At 36.3% G+C, this 20,314-nt stretch overlaps 1 protein-coding gene across 1 annotated transcript; it reads right to left on the reverse strand.

Moving 5' to 3' along the window:
- Positions 1-6,371: 6,371 nt before the first annotated feature.
- On the reverse strand, positions 6,372-16,609 carry LOC139136382 (cytochrome P450 20A1-like). The gene is made up of 11 exons (XM_070704110.1): positions 16,510-16,609; positions 15,669-15,733; positions 14,946-15,115; positions 14,224-14,369; positions 11,785-11,952; positions 10,770-10,836; positions 9,739-9,918; positions 9,159-9,282; positions 8,366-8,480; positions 7,958-8,022; positions 6,372-7,092 (listed from the first exon to the last, which is right to left on the reverse strand). The coding sequence occupies exons 1-11, from the start codon at positions 16,603-16,605 to the stop codon at positions 6,840-6,842; spliced, it is 1,449 nt and encodes a 482-aa protein (XP_070560211.1). The 5' UTR covers positions 16,606-16,609; the 3' UTR covers positions 6,372-6,839.
- Between the last annotated feature and the right edge of the window lie 3,705 nt (positions 16,610-20,314).

Below are 20,314 nucleotides of genomic sequence, written 5' to 3' on the forward strand. Positions count from 1 at the left end.
TAGTTCCAATCGTGTTTAACGAAAGACTATCACGGGACAAATAAATGAAACAGTGAAGGAGAAATGGTGACCTTGACAAATAATAGATAATAGGCAATAATAATTTGGCAAAATCATCGCCCAGGCTTGGAAAGGCTGGAACCCTCTCCCCCGATTGTGTGTGAGCTACGGAGTTCAGCTTTAGGTCACCTTTTAAACTTACAAATAACGCACGGCAGTGTATAACATAATATATGTGCATGAAATGTATTTAGTAATGATTTAAATTACAACCCTTTTCAGAATTAGAGCGCGAAGCCACTGCAGTGAACTGCAATAAAACTGCTCACACTAATTAGTTTCAGCTGTAGCCAGCTGGCTAAGTCGACAACATTGTATGTCCCATGCAGACAGTTTGTCTGGGAAGTTGAAATAAAAAAGATTTGTACATGGACCAGTGCATGGTAATGTTACATTGTATCTTAATCTTGAACACAGGGTTCCAATCGTAAACTCTCATTTACAACTCGAGTCTCAGACAGAGCTAGTTTTGCCTTTGTACAAGCAGACTTTTTGGTCTTTATCAAGTAGCCTTGTTCAACACCAAAGTGTCCACGGCTACAGCTGAAACTAATTAGTGTAAGCAGTTTTATTGCAGTTCACTGCAGTGGCTTCGCGCTCTAATTCTGAAAAGGGTTGTAACCTACCTTTGAAATCAAAAGTCGAACTTTTAATATTGATTTAAGGTGTTGCTACATAATCGGAATGACAACTTTACCTACGGCGATTACAACATAAACATTCGCCATCTTCAATTTCAGTACATGGTAACATAATCTCATCGAAAACGTGCTACGTCTTGTCATGTCTTTTTGTATAGTAGGAAGCTGAATGTAGCATGGAATGAGCTGATAAGTCTGACCGGCGGTGATACTCCATCCGTTTGTTGTGAACTTTCCGGGCATTCAATAGTTGCTCCAATGCGCGTCAGACTGTTATAAAATTAACCAGACATGGTTAACAACAGGTTAGTACATATTAGTACACTTCACAGAGCAATCGGACATTTGTCAGATCATTATATGTAGCAGGATTCATCAACTTTCGCACAGTACTCTCGGAGTTAAATGACTAATTACAAAACTTCATTTATTATTCAGGTGAGCTGTTCATTAACTTCGCACTGCTAAATGCTCATAACACAGATAGATATCTGTCGGATCAGCATCTGCAGATGATTTCATCAAATTAGGTCAAGTGATTTGGAGTTATATGACTAATTACAAAACTTCATTAAATATGCAAATGAGCTGTGTATTAACTTGACACCGCACAATGCTTCATGCGACAATTAGATATTTATCAGATCGATATCTGCAGCTTGTTTCGCCAAATTTGGTACCATAATTTCAGAGTTATATCACTAATTACCTTAATTGACTTCACACTACTAAATGCTACACAATACAGACCGATATCAGTCGTATCAGTATCTGCATGTCCCCTCTCGAATACCATGGCCACAGTTGCACCGCCCCAACAAAGGCATTTTCAGAGGAACGGGTCTTCCATCGATGCAGTCCCAAGAGTTGCTTATCATTGTTTTTGAGTCTAGATAACGGAACAATGTTTTGTAATTGTTACAGTGTCACACACATTCTAACTATGGGAAAATTCCATACCCATTACAACGAGCAGTGAAAATGTAAAACCTCTCTGATTAATGGAATTGGCAAATCCTGTGTGCTCAATGCTTGGTGACATACGGGAAAACATTCAATCAAGCACATATGGTACCTTGATTACTTAGCATAATTGTAACCAGATGTGAACTGAATGTGATCACGTGTTTCACAACAAGTTTATTAATAGAAGTATGCTTCACAGAACAATCAAATATATATTATATCTGTGATATCATTATATGTAGCAGTACTCTCAGAGTTAAGGTGAAGTACTACGAATTACGTCAAAATTAGATTGTGGTGTCATTTTCTTGAAACTTTGCACGAATATTCTTGGAAGTTGTGCAAGTGCAAAAATGAAATACAAAATGGGGGTCACCACGCTCGTTTCGATGGAAACGGACGTTAAAATGGCGTCGTTAGAAATAAATAAAAATGATATAATTCACTAAAACTAAAGAAAACAATTATAAAACACTTAGCATATGAGTTAATTTTAACAAATACCAAGACTTCAGATTCATATCTATCGAATGTATAGTTTTCCTTGTGTTTGTAAGAAATTTTAACATAAGTATCGATTACAAAATAACGATATCGAAATCATATCACACATAATTGTAGAACTTTTTCCTGTCGCTTTGAATGGTGTCATATTACCCATTCATCTGGAGATTTTGTAAAAAGTAGCGTGGTGACACCCTTTTATTAAAAGTGTAAACTAAACGGTATTATGTCTGGATTTTATTTGCCAAGTGTGGCATATATACCTCGCCATGGTAGGGAAAGAGCAAAATTAATGGCAGAAAGAAGGAACAAATCAGAAGGCTACTGAAAACTTGGTGTTGAAATGCTCAAAATCTTTCAACTCTCTCAATTGTAAACCAATTTAGCCGACTTTTGGTAGGATTATTGAAGTCATACATGAGAATATAGATAAGCATGCCTTTCTAAAAATTCCAGACCGTTTATGAGATATTGCCGTAAAACCCTTCAAAATTTCACAATGTGACACAGTAGATATTTTCCTGTTCAAGAATCGTTTGTACTTAAACAGATAACATAATCCATGCTAGGGGCTCTAAACAATTATCTCATGTGTAACATTCTGAAATTTTTGAAAATTTGGTGAAAATGTGTAGGAGCTGAAAGGTTTTAAAATACAGCTGTGAAAATTTTTATATGTGTGACGTCACTGACCAATCGCGCGAACAACCTGCGTCTTTTGGAATTGTATTGTTCTTTAAATCTTTATTATGCAAAGAAAACCGTGAAAACTTTGCATTTTGATTGATTTTGGAAATTCCCCTTAGCAACCGTTGCTTAGCAATTTGAATCCTTCGGTATCGCCTTAAAAGTGTGGGAATGAGAAATGACAGGAATAGTCAAATACCATCCCGGGGTAAACAAAAGGTAGCCAATGGGCTAGGTAAAAGGATGTTCAGGCAAAGTGTCAATTTAACAATACAGCTAGTTTAAAATCCACTTTTTTCATCCTCCTTTCATCATTGTAAGCATCACATCTAATAACTCCTGATTATCCCATAACAGTGGAGTAAATTTACATCAGTCTTCAAAAGTATACAATTGCAGTTTGTTCCAAAGACTACAATATATAGAGAAATGACACTTTTGAATGAAATTCCAAAATTGAATTTCTTGTGCGCAAATGCCTTCCTAATCACCATATTCTAGTGAAGCAAATTCATAATAATTTGTCAAACATATGTCAATGCACAGACATAGCCATTGTATTGTTCATAGTTTACACCATAATATTTCTCTCCTCTGCCGTCAATTGTGCTCAACCCTACAACACATGCCTACCTACAAAATATGGTAAAAAATAAAACGTTGTGTGAATCCATCATCTTTGTCTGCATCAGGAAAACACATTAAAACATATATCAATAGTATAGTAAAGAAACAGCATTGTTGAAAAAAAAGTTTACAATCGTCACTCGAAATTAAAACAAGCTATGAAATAGGCACTGTAACATGAAACGAAGACAACAATTAAACCAGCGGTTCGGAAAACAAGCCACAGGGCAATCCGGAAAAAATGAACTTTGACATCAAAATGCAAAACAAAATACTTATAATCAAGATTACATTTTAGTACGGATCATTTTTGGTTATACAGTACGTTCCACAAAAGATGGCACGCATAGAGGAAGGCTATGTGACCTTATTAAATTTAACGCGTACTCTAATGGATTCAAAATGTAACTTCTTTGCTAAATAAATATGGTTCGCCAAATACATAGTTCCAGAGTTCCAAATTAATTTCAAAGTAATCGGCAACATTTTTGAACTTCATTCGCACTTGAAAACACCTGAAAAGACCGACACTCTATTTGTATACCCTAGGCAGCATACGAAAGATTAAGAGTAATGTTTTGAATCAATTGTAAAAAAAATGTGCTCAAAATAAGAGACACATACTGTAAGCCACTTGATATTTATGATGCAGTCGTCCGTTTTGGATTTCTCATTGCGGCCAAATGCAGCTCATATTCAACAATAGCGTCAACTTTTCGCCACACAAACGCGAAGTACGCGTAGATACGGTCAAATCCACCTTCCACGTCATGTTAAAATAATTTCCTCGCTGCAAAGTTGAATATTTATGAAAGAGTTGCAGATTCCATTTCCCTTACATGTTGCCCTTTCCATTAAGATATTTTGGCAGTAATTTCACCAAGCAATCGAAAATAACCAAGCGATAATAGCCATATACGAAAATAGGTGAAAACACAGCCAACAGCCAAACGATCGGTAACTCATTTCATAAAAATAAGAGGGAAACAAAAAAAAAGTAAAGCAATAGAGTGTTAGTTTACCTTCATGAGATGTGTAATCTTAAATGTTGTAAGAAATAACAGCGGAATGAAAAAGTTAAACCAACGAGTTTCTCAGGTGTATTTTTCATTTTACGATGTGGCGAATAAGCTCGATTTGCAGAATAAGCTCGATTTCCATAGGCATCAAAGAGGTTGCACACTTTTCGCTGGTTCAAATTTTTCAATTCTGAACCAATGACGGTGAAAAGTGACAAGGTGATCCTTTGATTAACATACAAAATTTCTGCGGTTTTAGATTTTTGAATTTCTTCACGAAACTTGTTTTATTTGCATTTTATATACTCCGATAACTGAAATAAATATATTCTTGCCCTTAATAAAATGCGGTCTGAAGGCGTTTACATATGCAGAACAGTAGTCTTAAATTGACGTATTTTAATCAGTAAGCGTCTATTCAAATGTACAGACCAAATGCCTGTCAAGTTGTCGTAATTAACACACAAGTTTGGCGAATATGAACGATGAAAATTCCAGTAAACTGGAAAAATAACACAGAATATAGAAAAGCGAACGCAGTACCTCCACCGCAATCAAGCAGTGATCTATTATCGATCGATTTTTTATCGGAAATTGATACATTTTTGTGTTGCATACTCGTTGGTCGTTTCCTGGTCACAGTGGCACCAAACGAGGCTTAAACGCGCCCAAATATACTGAAACGTAAAAGTATCACAAAACTGAAAAAACTGTCGCCAATTTAACTAACGTACTTGAAACCAACGGATACGTTTATGTTATAGTATATAAGTTAATAATTTAATATCTACGGGTTGTTACGAAAATATTCATGACGTAACTTGAACACATGAGCGCACCCAAGCAGATTTCGATCGATAATCTATTGAAAATAAATTGATGTTCGCCGTTGTCAGTTGCGACCGGCTGAAAGCGCTGTACTGTGCGGTAGGTATCATGCTTCGCTGAATACCGGACACTCAGGCATACTTTCGATGTATATTTTGACCTCCAACCAGATGAAATTTGAACTTTCTACAAAGTGTTGCCAATAGCACAAAAGCATTGGCGTGGGATACGCGATATCCCGGACACATCCTCTTGCCAGCGAATCCAAATGGAGAAAATGTCAACTTGTGACGTTCTGCAACTTTTTCGGGGAGAAATCGGTCCGGGTCGAACCTGTGTATGAAATTGAAGTAAGTTTTATTATTCAGACATCATCGATAGCAAGCGAGTGTTGAACTTGTATTTTATTTTCGGAATTAAGCACAAATCAGTTTTCTCCACGACATAGCATATTCAATGCTTAGCTATTCAAATTTTGTTAATTATTCACTATTCGGGGCCCGAATCGTCAAGTTCAAATACAAACCCTTACCACGGCTTGACTTAGCATCGACGTAAGATAATAATTTATTATATGAAGATCAACTTGTTTACATCATTACATATGTATATCACGGCGGTTAAATGAACGGTCATAACAATATTTTGTAATATTTTACATGACTTTTCAACTGTTGAAAATCTTTGTCCCTGAAAGGGAGAAGGTCTACCTTCGAACGCTACCATCGTGCGGGGTGTCACACTACATTTGGTTTTCAGGGAGGAAGGTGTCTGCCTCAGGAGCCGAAAATCTTACCAGTTTCTTACTGATATACGTGTTACTTTGTCGTATCAGATGGAGAGTCACTTTGAATGCAACAGACACAGTGAGACGAAGTACAGTGCGGTACAAACGACATGAACGCTTGACGGGTATTCTTTAAATCAGCAAAGATCTACTCCTAAGCTTTGGAATTTAATCATTCCTGAACCGTTTTGTTTCAAAATCACGATCGTACAGTATCGGGACAAAGATTGGGAATAGATAGTATATTACAAATATTAACTGAACTCTGTCGGTATCTGAATGACAGAATGCCCTCCATACCGTTTGCTTTACTGTATGGGGAAGTTTAAAATTCAAATTAAATTTTCACAAAATCCAGAATTTAAAAGCGACACCAAGCTTACGGAAAATAATGTAAATATTTAGAGTCGGAAATTCGTCCACAATGTGCATTCCACCTTCTGTGGTTATTCATTTTACCTTTGTGGGTCAGGCCATATGGTCTTGTCTGCCAATACAACACCTAAAGCATGTATTACTCCAGTCTAAAAAGATAAAGTGTTGAAACACATTTTACTATACCGAAAACAGAATACACTCTTCCAGCTTCAAGGGGGATATAAATCGATTTCGATTTACACGATGTGCAAGGATTACGGGAAAAATTTGTTAAAAACTTCCCTCATTACAAGGGAAAGGGTAGCACAAACGACGACGAAAAAAATCTTGATTACGGAGTTGTCATTCTCTTTTTTCCAAGGTGATCTTAACTTCCTCGCTCGGCATTGTTACGAAACTGTACTTTCGCTGTATATTTTGACCTCCCACCAGATGAAATTTGAATTTTCTACAAAGTGTTGCCAATAGCACCGAAGCTTCGGCGTCGGACACGCGATGTCCTGGGCACATCCTCTTGCCAGCGAATCCAAATGGAGAAAATGACAACTTTGGACGCTCTGCAACTTTTTCGGGGAGAAATCGGTCCGGGTCGAACCTGTGTTTGAAAGTGAAGTAAATTTTATCAATCAGACGTCATCGATAGCAAGCGAGCGTTGAACGTTTTTGATTTTCGAAATGCACGAGAGATTACAAGTGAATGCACAAATCTATATTCGCCACGACTAATTTTTCACTGTTCGGGGCCAGAGTCGTCTAGTTAAGAACACAAAACTTACCTCGGCTTGATTCGGCATCGACTAAAGATAATGATGTTTTATATGAAGATCAACTTGTTAACAACATTAATACGTATATCAAGGTGTTTAGATGAACAGTTGTCATAGTATTTTGAAGTATTTTGCATAATTTTTCAACTTTTTAAAACCTTTGACCCTCAAAGGGAGGGGGTTAACCCTCGAACATTATCACAGTGTAGGTTTAGGTTTTCACTTAGTTGTTGAGAAAAAATCCATCCTTAGGGGCGGACAATCTTACAAATTCCTTACCGATATCGTATTCCTGTGTCGTATCAGAATGAGAGTCAGTTTGATGCAACAGACACAGTGAAAGGAAGTACGGCACGGTAAAAACAACATGGAAGGTATTTTTAATGAGCAAAGGTCTACTCCCAAGGCAATGCAAAACATTTTGAAATGCAAACATTCCTGATCCGTTTTCTTTCATAATCGAGATCGTGCGATATCGAATAAAGTTTAGGAACACAATACAAAATAATACCTAAAATTTATAGGTATCTGAATGAGAGAATGCCATCGATATCGTTTGCTTACTGTAAGAGGAAATTTAAAATTAATATTAAAATTTTCGAAAAATCAAGACTTACAAAACTATACCAAAGCTTAAGCATAGTAATGTAAATTTTGAGAGTCGCAATTCTACCTTAAGTGGATATACTTTACCTCTCTGGGTCAGGCCATATGGTCTTGTCTGTCAACACAACACCAAGAGCATGTATAACTCCAGCCTAAAAAGACAACAAAAGTATTGAAACACATTTTATCATTCACCAATGTTATGAAAACACAATAAACTCTTCTGACTTCAAATTGACTGTTAACCAATTTCGATTAACTCGATGTGCAAGGGTTACCGGAATACTTTGGGCAAAACCTAACCTAATTACAATGGCAATTGTAGAATTAAGGACGGATTAAACTGTCTCGAAAGTCTGCGTATTGATTCGATAACAAAAAATAGTATATCCTCGATTTCGATTGACTATCATTGTAGATACACATTTGATACAAGTTGCTGTTCACTTGGAAAGGTAAAGCACATTTCATCTCCTAATAAGTATCGCTTCTTACTCCTTTTGGAATAGTGTAATCCAACACTTTCGTGTCCTCTTCATAATTCACTCTTGCAGCAAATGGGGCAAATACAGAACAGCGCAGGGTTTCATCTATAACTCTCTTGGTGTATCTGTTTAAAAGAACATTTGGCATTTCTTCCACCTTTTGGTAAACTTTTTACTGCCTAAACAATAAAATGTTAGCACAAAACAAACCTTACAATCTTTCCTTAGAACTAGATATTAAAAGTAAAAGTGAAATCAAGGACACTGTTTAACCAAACATGACTTGAAGCATCCCGAAAGAAGGAAAATGATGACCATGTTGACGAATACTGTCATAAATACATTAGAACAATTCCGTTATAGTGTAGAAATGAAAACATGTTCTTTTTATTTATGGAAATTTCCATGTAGCCAAGGCAATTGTCTTTTGGACTAAAAGTTGAACAGTGCGCGTAATTTAAGCTGCACGTATACGAGTATGGCTGAGTGTAAAAGCGACAGTTTTTTTTTCAGATACTATTTATAATATCAATGACCACCTCAAAATATTTTACTTATTCATCTGGCCAAATGCGTGTACATGCATAAGACTTACGTGTGTCTTCCGATTGGAGTAAAGTATGCAATAAAGAATCTTGCAGCTGTATAAATTTGGGAACATAAGTCTCTATATCGTCTAGACTCTTTGGTGATTCAGTTGTGCACGTTTGCTTAACTCGGGTCACAGAAACTCTAAATCCTGGATATGCATAGGTTAGTATTTGGCTGAAAGTTGAGATAAACGTATATAAAAGAATGATTACCTTAACTGACTTTGGTTTTTAAAGTCGACATTTCGTTCATTTCCAAGGACTTCGACTAGTTCTTCGTGAAGCTTATCTTGTATTTTCATGTCTCGTGCTAAAAAGTAGATCATCCATACAAGCACTAGGAGGGAGAAGTTCAAGTTGTCAGATTTATACGCTTTATCTCAAGTTTCTGGGATCGTAAGGTTTTTTTCTTTTGAGCAATAGGCACATCATTACGTTGGCAAGTGTGTAAATATTAGCCTTTGTTTATATTATAAATGCTGCTACATTGATATCACCACTTTAGTTAACATGTGAGCTATGTGGTTTTGTCACATATTGTGATTTAGTGAGCCAGGCGGGAAACTAGCTAATTCATATCGTCACGAAGGCTTAAAATTGTAAATCGATACGAAACACACGTTCTTCCAACACTCTGTTTCAAGTCTTGCCACTAAAAACTTGAAAGACCGCACACGACTTTATTACCCGTCCGGCCTTTTCCCCATTGTAAAGGTTAGGGCGATCTTACAAGAACCTTATAACTTATAACAATTTGAACGAACATCCATTGGAATATTTTTTATGCACTCACTGTAGGTAGTGGTATGGTAACCACCAAGGAAGTACACTGACGCCTCACTGAACAATTGTTCGTCAGTTTCGCAGAAATCAATTAGCACATCTAGGAAGTTCCTGTCTTCCTCCCTCATTGGAGGATTGTCACGTCGGTGTTGAATTGCTTCCTGTATCAGCCCACGCCAGGCATTCAAGGCTAATTATGGAGTAAAAATTTGAAGTTAGGTTTTCAATAATAGGATCACTCACAACCAAATAGCTTTTCTAATGGCTTCGTTTTGCTGTTTGTTAACTTCATTGTGTTCAAAACACTGAACGGATCAAATGACTTACATCAAAAATGCACAACGGAAAAAAGATTATGTAGGTGTACGAAACAGGGGACCTAGTTATTGTTTAGGAGGAATTGAGAAAACGTGGCTTACTGCCATTTTTACAACTAACAGATCAAAAGGATGTTTTGATTAACTCAATATTATGATGTAGATTGTGAGAAAAACTGAAAAAACTGCATCAACTAACAGATAAAAACCAAATGTTGAAGTGGTTTAGGGATTATGCTGCTAAATAGTAGGGAAATGGAATGTAATTCGATATGACGTACATCTTTTAGATTAAGAGAACTGGATTTTGTAACCTCAACCATATCTAAACCCACAGAAGCTGTCACACCCTTTCCTATTTGGCGAAAAAAATAAAGACTTAAATATTGTATGGCAGATTCTGCTTCTATAACAGCATTTGACTTTTTGCAAAGGTAGAGACTGGAAGTGCAGATTTTCAATTTTTAGGCGGATATTTTCTTGCAACGCCTTCTTTGCGATCCAACGTAAACCGCCGTAATCGGAAAAATAGAAGCTGTTTCATTCAACATATGCACCATACGCTAATCTTGTACACTACGAGAATCATACGGACCCCTGTGGGAGACCCCGCCCCTCGCTGTTACTAGAGTATGACCTATGTAGAAGTTGGGAAAAGGTGTAAGATGATGCCTAAAGCCGCGGTGGCCATGTTGTTTAGAGTGTAGTATAGAATTTAACAAACCCGTATTGAATTTCTCGTCATTTACAGGTCCAACGTCAGATATCTTCTGGTTAAGCGTTTCCATGGTCTACAAATGATCATGAGGAAATGTATAATGTGAAGTTTCACTTCAAACACTTGCCTCGATCTTAGTATAAGGGCAGTGAAATTCGCCCGCCTTTATCCCCTGAACTTTCATTAACTGGTTTCCAACCGAAAGATAACGAAGCTTCACCAAAGACTAATCTGTGGCTATAGTGACAACGTTTCTATATACATATGGTTATTCCATTGCGTGACGATCGCTATATGTACCATATTATTTTTATTGATAATACCGTTGTATAATTTTCAGATTCTCTCTTCGGTAGCGGGGTGAGTTTGAAAACAGCTATCATAATTACGATACTTCGCAGGCAACTTTCTAATCATAAATTTCTAAGTTTTGATTCTCAATCGCATGCGTGAATTATTTTTAATATAATGTAATTTGTTGAATAACATGTCATTATTGTACACCTGCGTCTGTAACCTATGGGTTTTGTCCAAGACGTCGTCAAACTTTGACTGCAAGATGTGCTCGGACGTAAATCCTTGCATTTTGTATATAACTTGTATCAGTGATAAGCGGGCTCAGCACCGCTAGTTCAGAAATACAACTCCCTCATCACCCAGTTACATGAGAACTCATTGCTAAACTCAGCAGCTCTGACAAATCCAACGAGATCCCGACCGACTGATAGTTTCAGTCTCTTCGGACCAAACTAAACAGGAAAATTATCTTATATAGTTTGAAAGTGAAAATGATTGATGGGCTAGTAAGAATTTTCGAAAGATATTTTCGCACTACTATACCCGAATAGGTTAACAGACCTTACAAGGGTAAGTTTCAAGACTTACACTCTATCTGTAAGCTTAGTCTTATACCTTAAATATACCTTAAATCCGATCTGCACAAAATTACTAAGCCAGCAACATTCCAGTTTGCTCCTCACTTACACTCAATAACCTACACAGGTAAGATCATTGCACTTACTGTCTCGTAGGTGTCGCGGAGCTCAATGACTTTCTCTTCGTCTTTGAAGAAGTCGCCATAAAACACTCTTCCGAAAGCCATACTAACATACAATGATAAGATTTGCTCTAGTGGAATATTTTCACCGGAAGCAAAGGAAGACAGCTTCCCTGCTGTATTATCAGCAACCTTTGGAAAGAAAGAATCTTGTTACTGGCCAGCAGAAAGTCAATATTTCAGAATGCAGAGAGAGATATATTAACATGGACATAGGTGATTGGAGGGAGGGAGGGAGGATGGATGAATGGATGGATGCATGTATGTATGTATGTATGTATGTATGTATGTATGTATGTATGTATGTATGTATGTATGTATGTATGTATGTATGTATGTATGTATGTATGTATGTATGTATGTATGTATGTATGTATGTATGTATGTATGTATGTATGTATGTATGTATGTATGTATGTATGTATGTATGTATGTATGTATGTATGTACGTATGTGCGTACGTACGTATTGTGTGTTTTTGTGTAGGTGTCTAATTACGTGCATACACATTTACTTTAATGTTAATATGTGTAGTTATGTGCACGTGTAAACCTCATTATTTTATTGTCGGCTTTTCAAATTGTTAAAAAGTCTTTTATGTAGGATTATTTCAATTAGAGAGCGTGAGAGCTTTTAAGGTTAAGTTTTCAGCGTCATTGTAAAAATAAGACGGACCTTAATCCGCCTTGTCACTGATTGTAGATTTATCATGGAGACAGTTATTTTCACTGCTAATATATATATATATATATATATATATATATATATATATATATATATATATATATATATATATATATATATATATATATATATATATATATAGTCGATTGGAAATGATATGTGATTTTGTGAAAAAAGTACCCACCTTGCAGTCCGACGCCCAAGGTTGGAGTCTGGCGTGCGGATATACAAAATCACATATCATTTCCAATCGATCGACTTCTCAAACAATTCCACAGTTTAAAGTTTTGTAAAGCAATGTTTTCTTAATGTACAGCATTATTTATGAGCACGATCTTTGTATTTTCCGTTATACAGTACACCTGAAGAAGCTCCAGTTTTGGAGCGAAACGTTGTGTCACAAGTTCATTAAAATACGTTCGGACCAAACAACTGGGTGTGGTAGTGTGTATCAATCAAGTTTTATATATTATTCCACTTCACTTTCCACTGGGGAACAACTGCTCACGTCCTACTGATACTATATATATATATATATATATATATATATATATATATATATATATATATATATATATATATATATATATATATATATATATATATATATATATATATATATATACTATATGTTATTTTCACTGTTAATATATATATATAATATATATATATATATATATATATTTATATATATTTATATATATATATATTTATACTATATGTTATTTTCACTGTTAATATATATTTGTATTTAATACACTTTATCACATGCACAAGCCAAGTTTGTAGTCTCCGAACAAAAAATACGGGATTTATTCTCTGGTCGTTCCACGTCACGACAACCCGCGTCTATGTCATCAATTTTGGTGCGTTGGACCTTTTTTTTTTGGTCGATCTTCGGTGTGCTCGTAAATATGTAAACAAACAACATGGTGGCCGATTTTTCTCCCACGATCAAAAGTCATGTCATGAAATCGATATTTTCACAGACTAAGACATTACTAATCCGAACAATGTAAACACAAGAGTGTACCGCCTGTATATTCCGAAGGAATTACGTGAATAATTTGCGGAAACAACGAACTCGAAGCTGGTCGCGTATACTGTGGGTTCCGTACGCATTGCAAACAGGGTCAGGTGCGACGTTTACAATGTTCGCGCCGTCGAGATTCAGTCGATATTTGTTCCCGAAAAATAGTGTATCTTCGTCTGTGATACATTTCTAGGACTATACTATCTTTGAAATAGAGTACAACTTTGCGGAAGGTAGCCTACATGTAGACCGAGAGCTGTCATTTGCTCCACACATGAACGAACGTGAGCGCACATGCACACGACGGACGACTGGAAATGATTGACAACTTGTGCACGGCGTACTGATATTTATTCCTAAAGTAGTTCAAAAGTTTAAACGCGGAATCGTCATGGAAAACTTATTTTATTTTGCAAAAAATAACAAATTATTGGCTTGTGCATGTGATAAGTATATTATTCCCTAATATTTTTCTTCATTCAGCTCGGAAAATACTCGTGACGTAATGACCGTGTCACCACTCGTCTTCGACTCATGGTGACACGGTCATTACGTCACTCGTATTTTCCTTCGCTGAACGAAGAAAAATATTAGGGAATAATATCTAAATATATATCTATATATATATATATATATTATATATATATATATATATATATATATATATATAGTTGGCACTATTTTACCTCTTGAATACTTATGTAGTAATTCTTCAAGGCCTCAGTTTGAAACGGAACATCATAAACCTTCCGTCTACGTCTTCCTTCTTTACCTTTGGTTGACAGGAGACTGTTATTACCGATTATAGGCCTCTGGAAATCAAATATATCAACTGCAAGAGGGAAAAATCAGTCATTTGTAATTGCGTAATACGTTTGAAACTGCACATGTTCTATTGCCTTCACTGTTTCTCTTCCATCGCGAGTGACGGCAAGTGCGTAATTTGTTAATCTTGTCTGCTCGCTAAGCGAGGCAGTTCACGTATACAATATCTGGCACTCTGTCAATCGCTTTGTGTATTTTAGTTGTTGCCTTTGGAAAAGTATGAGGATAGAACAGGTCCTTAAAATACCCTTTTTGCAATTAATTGTTCATTGTGTTTTCTGTCTCTTTTCCACTTGTAATATCCCTTTCAGTTTGAAAGTATCAAAAGATTAATGGAAACATAATTTTTGTTAATATTACAAAAAAAAAGATTAATAAGAGGATCTTATCAGATTCTCTGATTAAACGGCATTTGGGGTCACCCTATGGTTGCATTTTACGAGAGTAAAGAACAATTTACGTGAATTTTATGTTAGCTTCTCGGAGGTTAATTGAACAATTTGACCTCATAGTAATGGTTTTTTTTTAAAAACATAAAACGTGTTAAATTTGTCGTATTTGTATTTGGATGTAGAACACCTACAAGGTTTGTCAGATATCTTCATGTGGTCCTTCCAGGCTTGAGGTGACGCTAGACTGACGCAGAAATATTTATGATACCAGAATGACGCAACATGGCCGTACTTGGCGTGTAACTCGAACAGAAATTCGACAAAACCACCTGCTTCCGCAATGTCTTGTAAATTGCCATTTCTAGTTTGATAAAAATATTAGTATGTGTCAGCTTGTAACATGGTGAGCATTTTGCAAGACATACATTTATTAATTACGTAACTATTATCGCATGATAAAATTTTGTTTAAATGAAAAATAAGACACTGTTCCGCGACAGGTACACAGTAGTTCGGATAAGATCTGTTTTAAACCTTTACGCTCGAAATACACATTTGATTTGTCTGCCGTGACATCAATTGCAAACGCTTTCGAAGAACATCTATATCACCATCGAGTAAACTATGAAACCAGGAACTGAACAAAAATACGATAAGTTATTAGGAGTTATAGCTCCTTATTTGTATAAAAGAAATCTTGATCTTCAACTTTTCTTCTTTCATCGTAATACCGACTCTTCTGTTACTTGTGGAGAACACTTTTTTAAATAAGTTAAATAAGTGCACATTGAACTCTTGTCAAACATGAGATTCATCTCTTTCTGATCGGAATACACATTCAGTCGACTACAATGACGTCGACAGAACATAAATAATTTCGCCATCTCAACGTGAAATACAATTGACAAACCTACTCAGGGTGTCGTTTCTCCATTCCTGGTATTTTCTTCACTGTTGTCAATTTTTCTACAGCTTTATCCTGGGAAATATATAAAAGTGAGGGACTAATCATAGTATATGAAGTGTTTGTACATTTTCGTTAAGTCATCATGCCTACAATATAACCAAAATCTGGAGGAACTGTCACAGTAAAATATCTTCCCATTTCTGATGTTTCCTAGTTCATTGTATGTAGCTTTGTGTGATGTTTGAATTGGCTTTCTTAGGTCATGATATCTTAAAAATGCCTGAAATTTCTCATCCATGCGTTAACATCTGGACAGGTTTATGGTTGCAATAAATGACTTTATCAATTTTGCCAGTGAGCCTGTTCCTGGTACGGTGTCAACTAGGTCATTCAAACACTTAGCGACCCTAAGTACATGTTACACGCCTAGGGCCTGTAATCAGGGGCCTAACATATCGCCTTTGCACTGTAAAGTTCATACAAGTGGCTGTGCTCATCAAATAGCTATAACATCCTGGAGCACAGACATTGGCTTGTGAAACAGACATTGCGCTTATCTCTCTACATTTTTACAGAAAAACTAAAATTAAATTTAATGAACTCAGGAAATCTTGCAACTTCATGCTAGCCACGAAGCGTATACGGGAGATGAGTCTTTGTCATAGTCGCATGTAGTTCAATCCACTTTGAGCGCCCCTTGTCGTTCATAAAACAATTCTATGATAGGCAGAGGCTTAAACCTATAATTGCAAGCGGTCGTGCCAGCAGCAGTCACTTTTAGCCCATTTCACAAAATCGCACATCAGCGTGCGTGACCTACTGCTCAAAAACAAAAAAAAATAACCTACCTTTGAAAATCGAGCTGTGAAGATTGATCTTAGGCATTGGTAGAGAATCGAAATGACAACAATAGCCACAGCGACTAAAACAGCTGCATTCGCCATCTTGTTTTCCGATGTAGGCAAATAAACATTGACTAGGTCATGGGTCGTCCGTACTTCGGTCAATCGTCCTTACATGAGATTGGTTGATAAGTTCTACCGTCAGCCATGCTTGTTTTAATCACTTATTCATAAAGCGTCAAACATTTTAGTATTTATGTTTGACTCCCTGATCGGACTGCTGTATTCTTTAAAAGAATGGAAAACTATTTTCACTACAACGTATGGTCAGAAAGGCAGTATTAAAACTGTTTTTGTGGGCGAAAGACAAAGCCATCCGCGCTGAATATGGCGAAGGACAGTATTGTCACTCCTGAGTAACACGGAAAAAATTTGCCTATGCCTCATTATGAACAGGAAATACTGTTACTCTACTTTATCAGGTTGTTTATTCGTGCTCTATTCTTGCTGTTTAGTACTGCCGGCAGCAGAAGTTCCTTTCTTAAGACCATACTTTTTTGTGTCCCTCTCTCAAATAAAAGTTAAACATTTTCACATTTTCACCACTATATAATTATATGTTATATAGTACATTACTCTCAAAAGTGGAGGGCCAGCAAATGGACCCTGCTCCCCGTTTTTCATGACAAAATATCTAATGAGCTGATTGAGGCCATTTTTCGCTTATAAGTAGCTGTATTTCGTATATCGTATTGTCATGTACTGTCTTCATAAATGCTGTCCAACACATAACAATTCAATAAAGTGACAGACCTATTTATACACAAGCACAGCTACTTTGTATCTACAAATATTCAAGAGTAAACCGACTTCCGCGTAAACTCTAATAAACTGATTATTTACATTAGTAACACGATTGGGACTTATTTCGGAGAATTCTAGTCATTTAACTGTTACGTTCAAATTTCAAGAAAGTGTTAGACGCCCTATAGATTAAAGTTACAATATTACAACTTACCCATTAACAAGTGAATTGCAAAAAAATCAAATGAGCTAACATTTGAAGATTAAACCAACATTACTTCACTATTCAACAATCCAAGATTAGTTCCAATCGTGTTAAGTAAAATGTTACTGACAACATCAAAAGATCGACGTCGGAAAAATATTAATTCTTTATGTTTTGGGTGTTGTTATGTATGAAAAATGAGTGAATTTTAAATCATATAAGATCATCTTATACTATAAATGCAATAGGGCAACATATCATGAAACATGAACCCCGAAAATCAAAATACTGCATTAAGGACCCTTACGCTAGTATATCTCTTGCAATATCACTGCAACTGGCGAAAGAAACAGACACATTGTGAACTAGTGACTTCAAACGTCCTGACCCGAGCGTGACAGCGAAATAAGTTAAAATTGTTAGAGATTGCATGACGAACCTAACTGTGTTGTAGTGCACATGCTGAGTTCCGCACTAGCGATAAATGGACGATTGATGCGTAGTGTATTCAGTGGAAATGGAGGGAAAAAAAACACTGGGGAATGAGTGCAAGTATCGCAAGAATCATGATAGCGCTTGTACTCTGGCGTCGTGGGTAAATTTGATTTCGGGAATAAGCATCTGCGGCCTAATAAAATAATGATAATGTCACTACATGTGATGCCTTTGTCATTACACAACGAAAATAGTAATTAAATGAAGACTTCCCTTCTATAAATGATAACGCGTTTCAACCACTGCCACTTGTTATCTAAAATTCCGTTCTGCGGTTGTAGTGTAAGAAGAACCTTATACGTATTTATATAGGGCGCCTACACAATTTTAGAAACAAACGAAAGTGGTTTCAACTCTACAATTGTGATGATATCGATACGCTATGAGCTACTTTCCAATCATTTCGACTTGCAAATCAATTCACAAGTTCATGGGTCCTTGCACATTCCCGACTGTCACTTGGTCTACGCATCCCATCTCCGGGGTGAACCGTGGTTTTCATGATCTCTGGCGAAGTTACACATTGATGTACCAAGAGCCGTGTTAGTTTAATCAAACTGAAATGTTACTGTCTGACAGTGATGAAGGGGGCGTTAACAAACTGAGTACTTGATGTTTCATTTTTAAGGAACATGAATTGGGAATTTGTATTCACTTATTGTGCATAGCAGTGTGTAACCACTTAGGAGGTACAGGTCAGCATCATTAAACACTTGCTCATTATTAGTCCTTCAAACCCATCGAGTACATCCAGGAAGTTCTTGTCATTCTTTCTCAGTGGGGACACTTTAAAGGTATACAGTCACCTGTAATCTAAATATGCCCATATATGGCCAAAGTGGTGTTCCTAGGTATTCAAAATGCCCATGTGATGTGGCTACTTTTAAAAAGCGGCCACCCGCTTAAAATCTGTGATTGATTAGATTTTATCTTTCCATGGTAACTGTGGAAAAATTGGAAAAGGTGACAGTATACCTTTAACACCTTCTCCAGATATTCGGTATACATTTTGAAATTGCATTAAATTAAATTGAAGAAGCGTATTTTGCAATTTTACTAACATCTGCAACTGAAATGTTCACTCGGTATGTCTTGTAATTCGCAGGGAACCATGAAATGTGTAGGAACTGATGCTTTGATTGCCTAATGTGCCAAAGCAAACGAGGGAAAGTTACTAATCTGTGGATACTGTCACCAGATTTTAACCGAATTAAATTTGACAAAGTCAACAACGAATCAAAGCACCAGCAAAGGTATACCTTTGCTTGCTTAACCGCATGGGCAATCAAACGCGTCAGATAATGGATGCAGCATAGTAATAAAACCTAACGAAAGATGATAACGGGACGAATACATGATACAGTGAAAGGGAAAGGGTTGTAACCTCCACAAATGTAATAATCTCCACAAATGTAATATCAACCACAATTGTAATATATTCAACCACAAATGTAATAAAATAGTCAACCATAAATGTAACAACCCGCAACCACAAATGTAATAAACAAATTAACCATAAATGTAATAAAACTCAACCATAAATGTAATAAACTTGAACTTGCATATGTGATCATTTGTTTATCAATGCCCTGAGTAAATAATAACTTTAATAAGACTAGTGTAATGTTATTGCAAACTTTCCTGAAACTAGGTTTCCTTTCCGAAACACAGAATAGAATACTTTGAGAACGCTATCAGAAAACGGCGAGGTACTGATCAAACCGTTAGATAATGGAAGTGGAACAGCAGTTCTAGACAGTCTGATAATTACATAATAAGGAAGCGTCAAAATAACTCGTTAACCAGTGATACCACACAAAGTTTATGACAGATGACTCAGAACAAATAACAGAGAAATATAAAACCTTATAACAGAAACTTACGACACAAAACATGTTGACGAGAACATATATTTCAATCTAGTAAAAAACAATACGAACACTACCTTGAACACAGTTGAACAAAATTAGACATCCTGGCATCCCTAGTGAAGGAACAAACTTCAAGTGGGGCAACATAGGAATACAGACAATCTATCGATTATTCCACACAATTTATCCACTGAAGACGAATTTGAGGCAATTGATTAAGAAAGTACGGCAATTTTCGAAAAAACGGCGTTAAAGGATCGTAGTGTTATACAGTCTTCCCCACTCTGGAGTAGAGACTGCACTGACATTCAGATTACAGCGAAACGTAAAATACACTTTCAAATATGCAAAACACACTAAACGCAAACAATTAAGAAATGAATAATTGTTCTGGTACGCGAGTCAGACTGCTTCATGCACTGCTTCACGCGACAAT

The sequence above is a fragment of the Ptychodera flava genome, chromosome 1 (assembly GCF_041260155.1).
Source record: "Ptychodera flava strain L36383 chromosome 1, AS_Pfla_20210202, whole genome shotgun sequence".
Taxonomy (NCBI): Eukaryota; Metazoa; Hemichordata; class Enteropneusta; family Ptychoderidae; genus Ptychodera; species Ptychodera flava.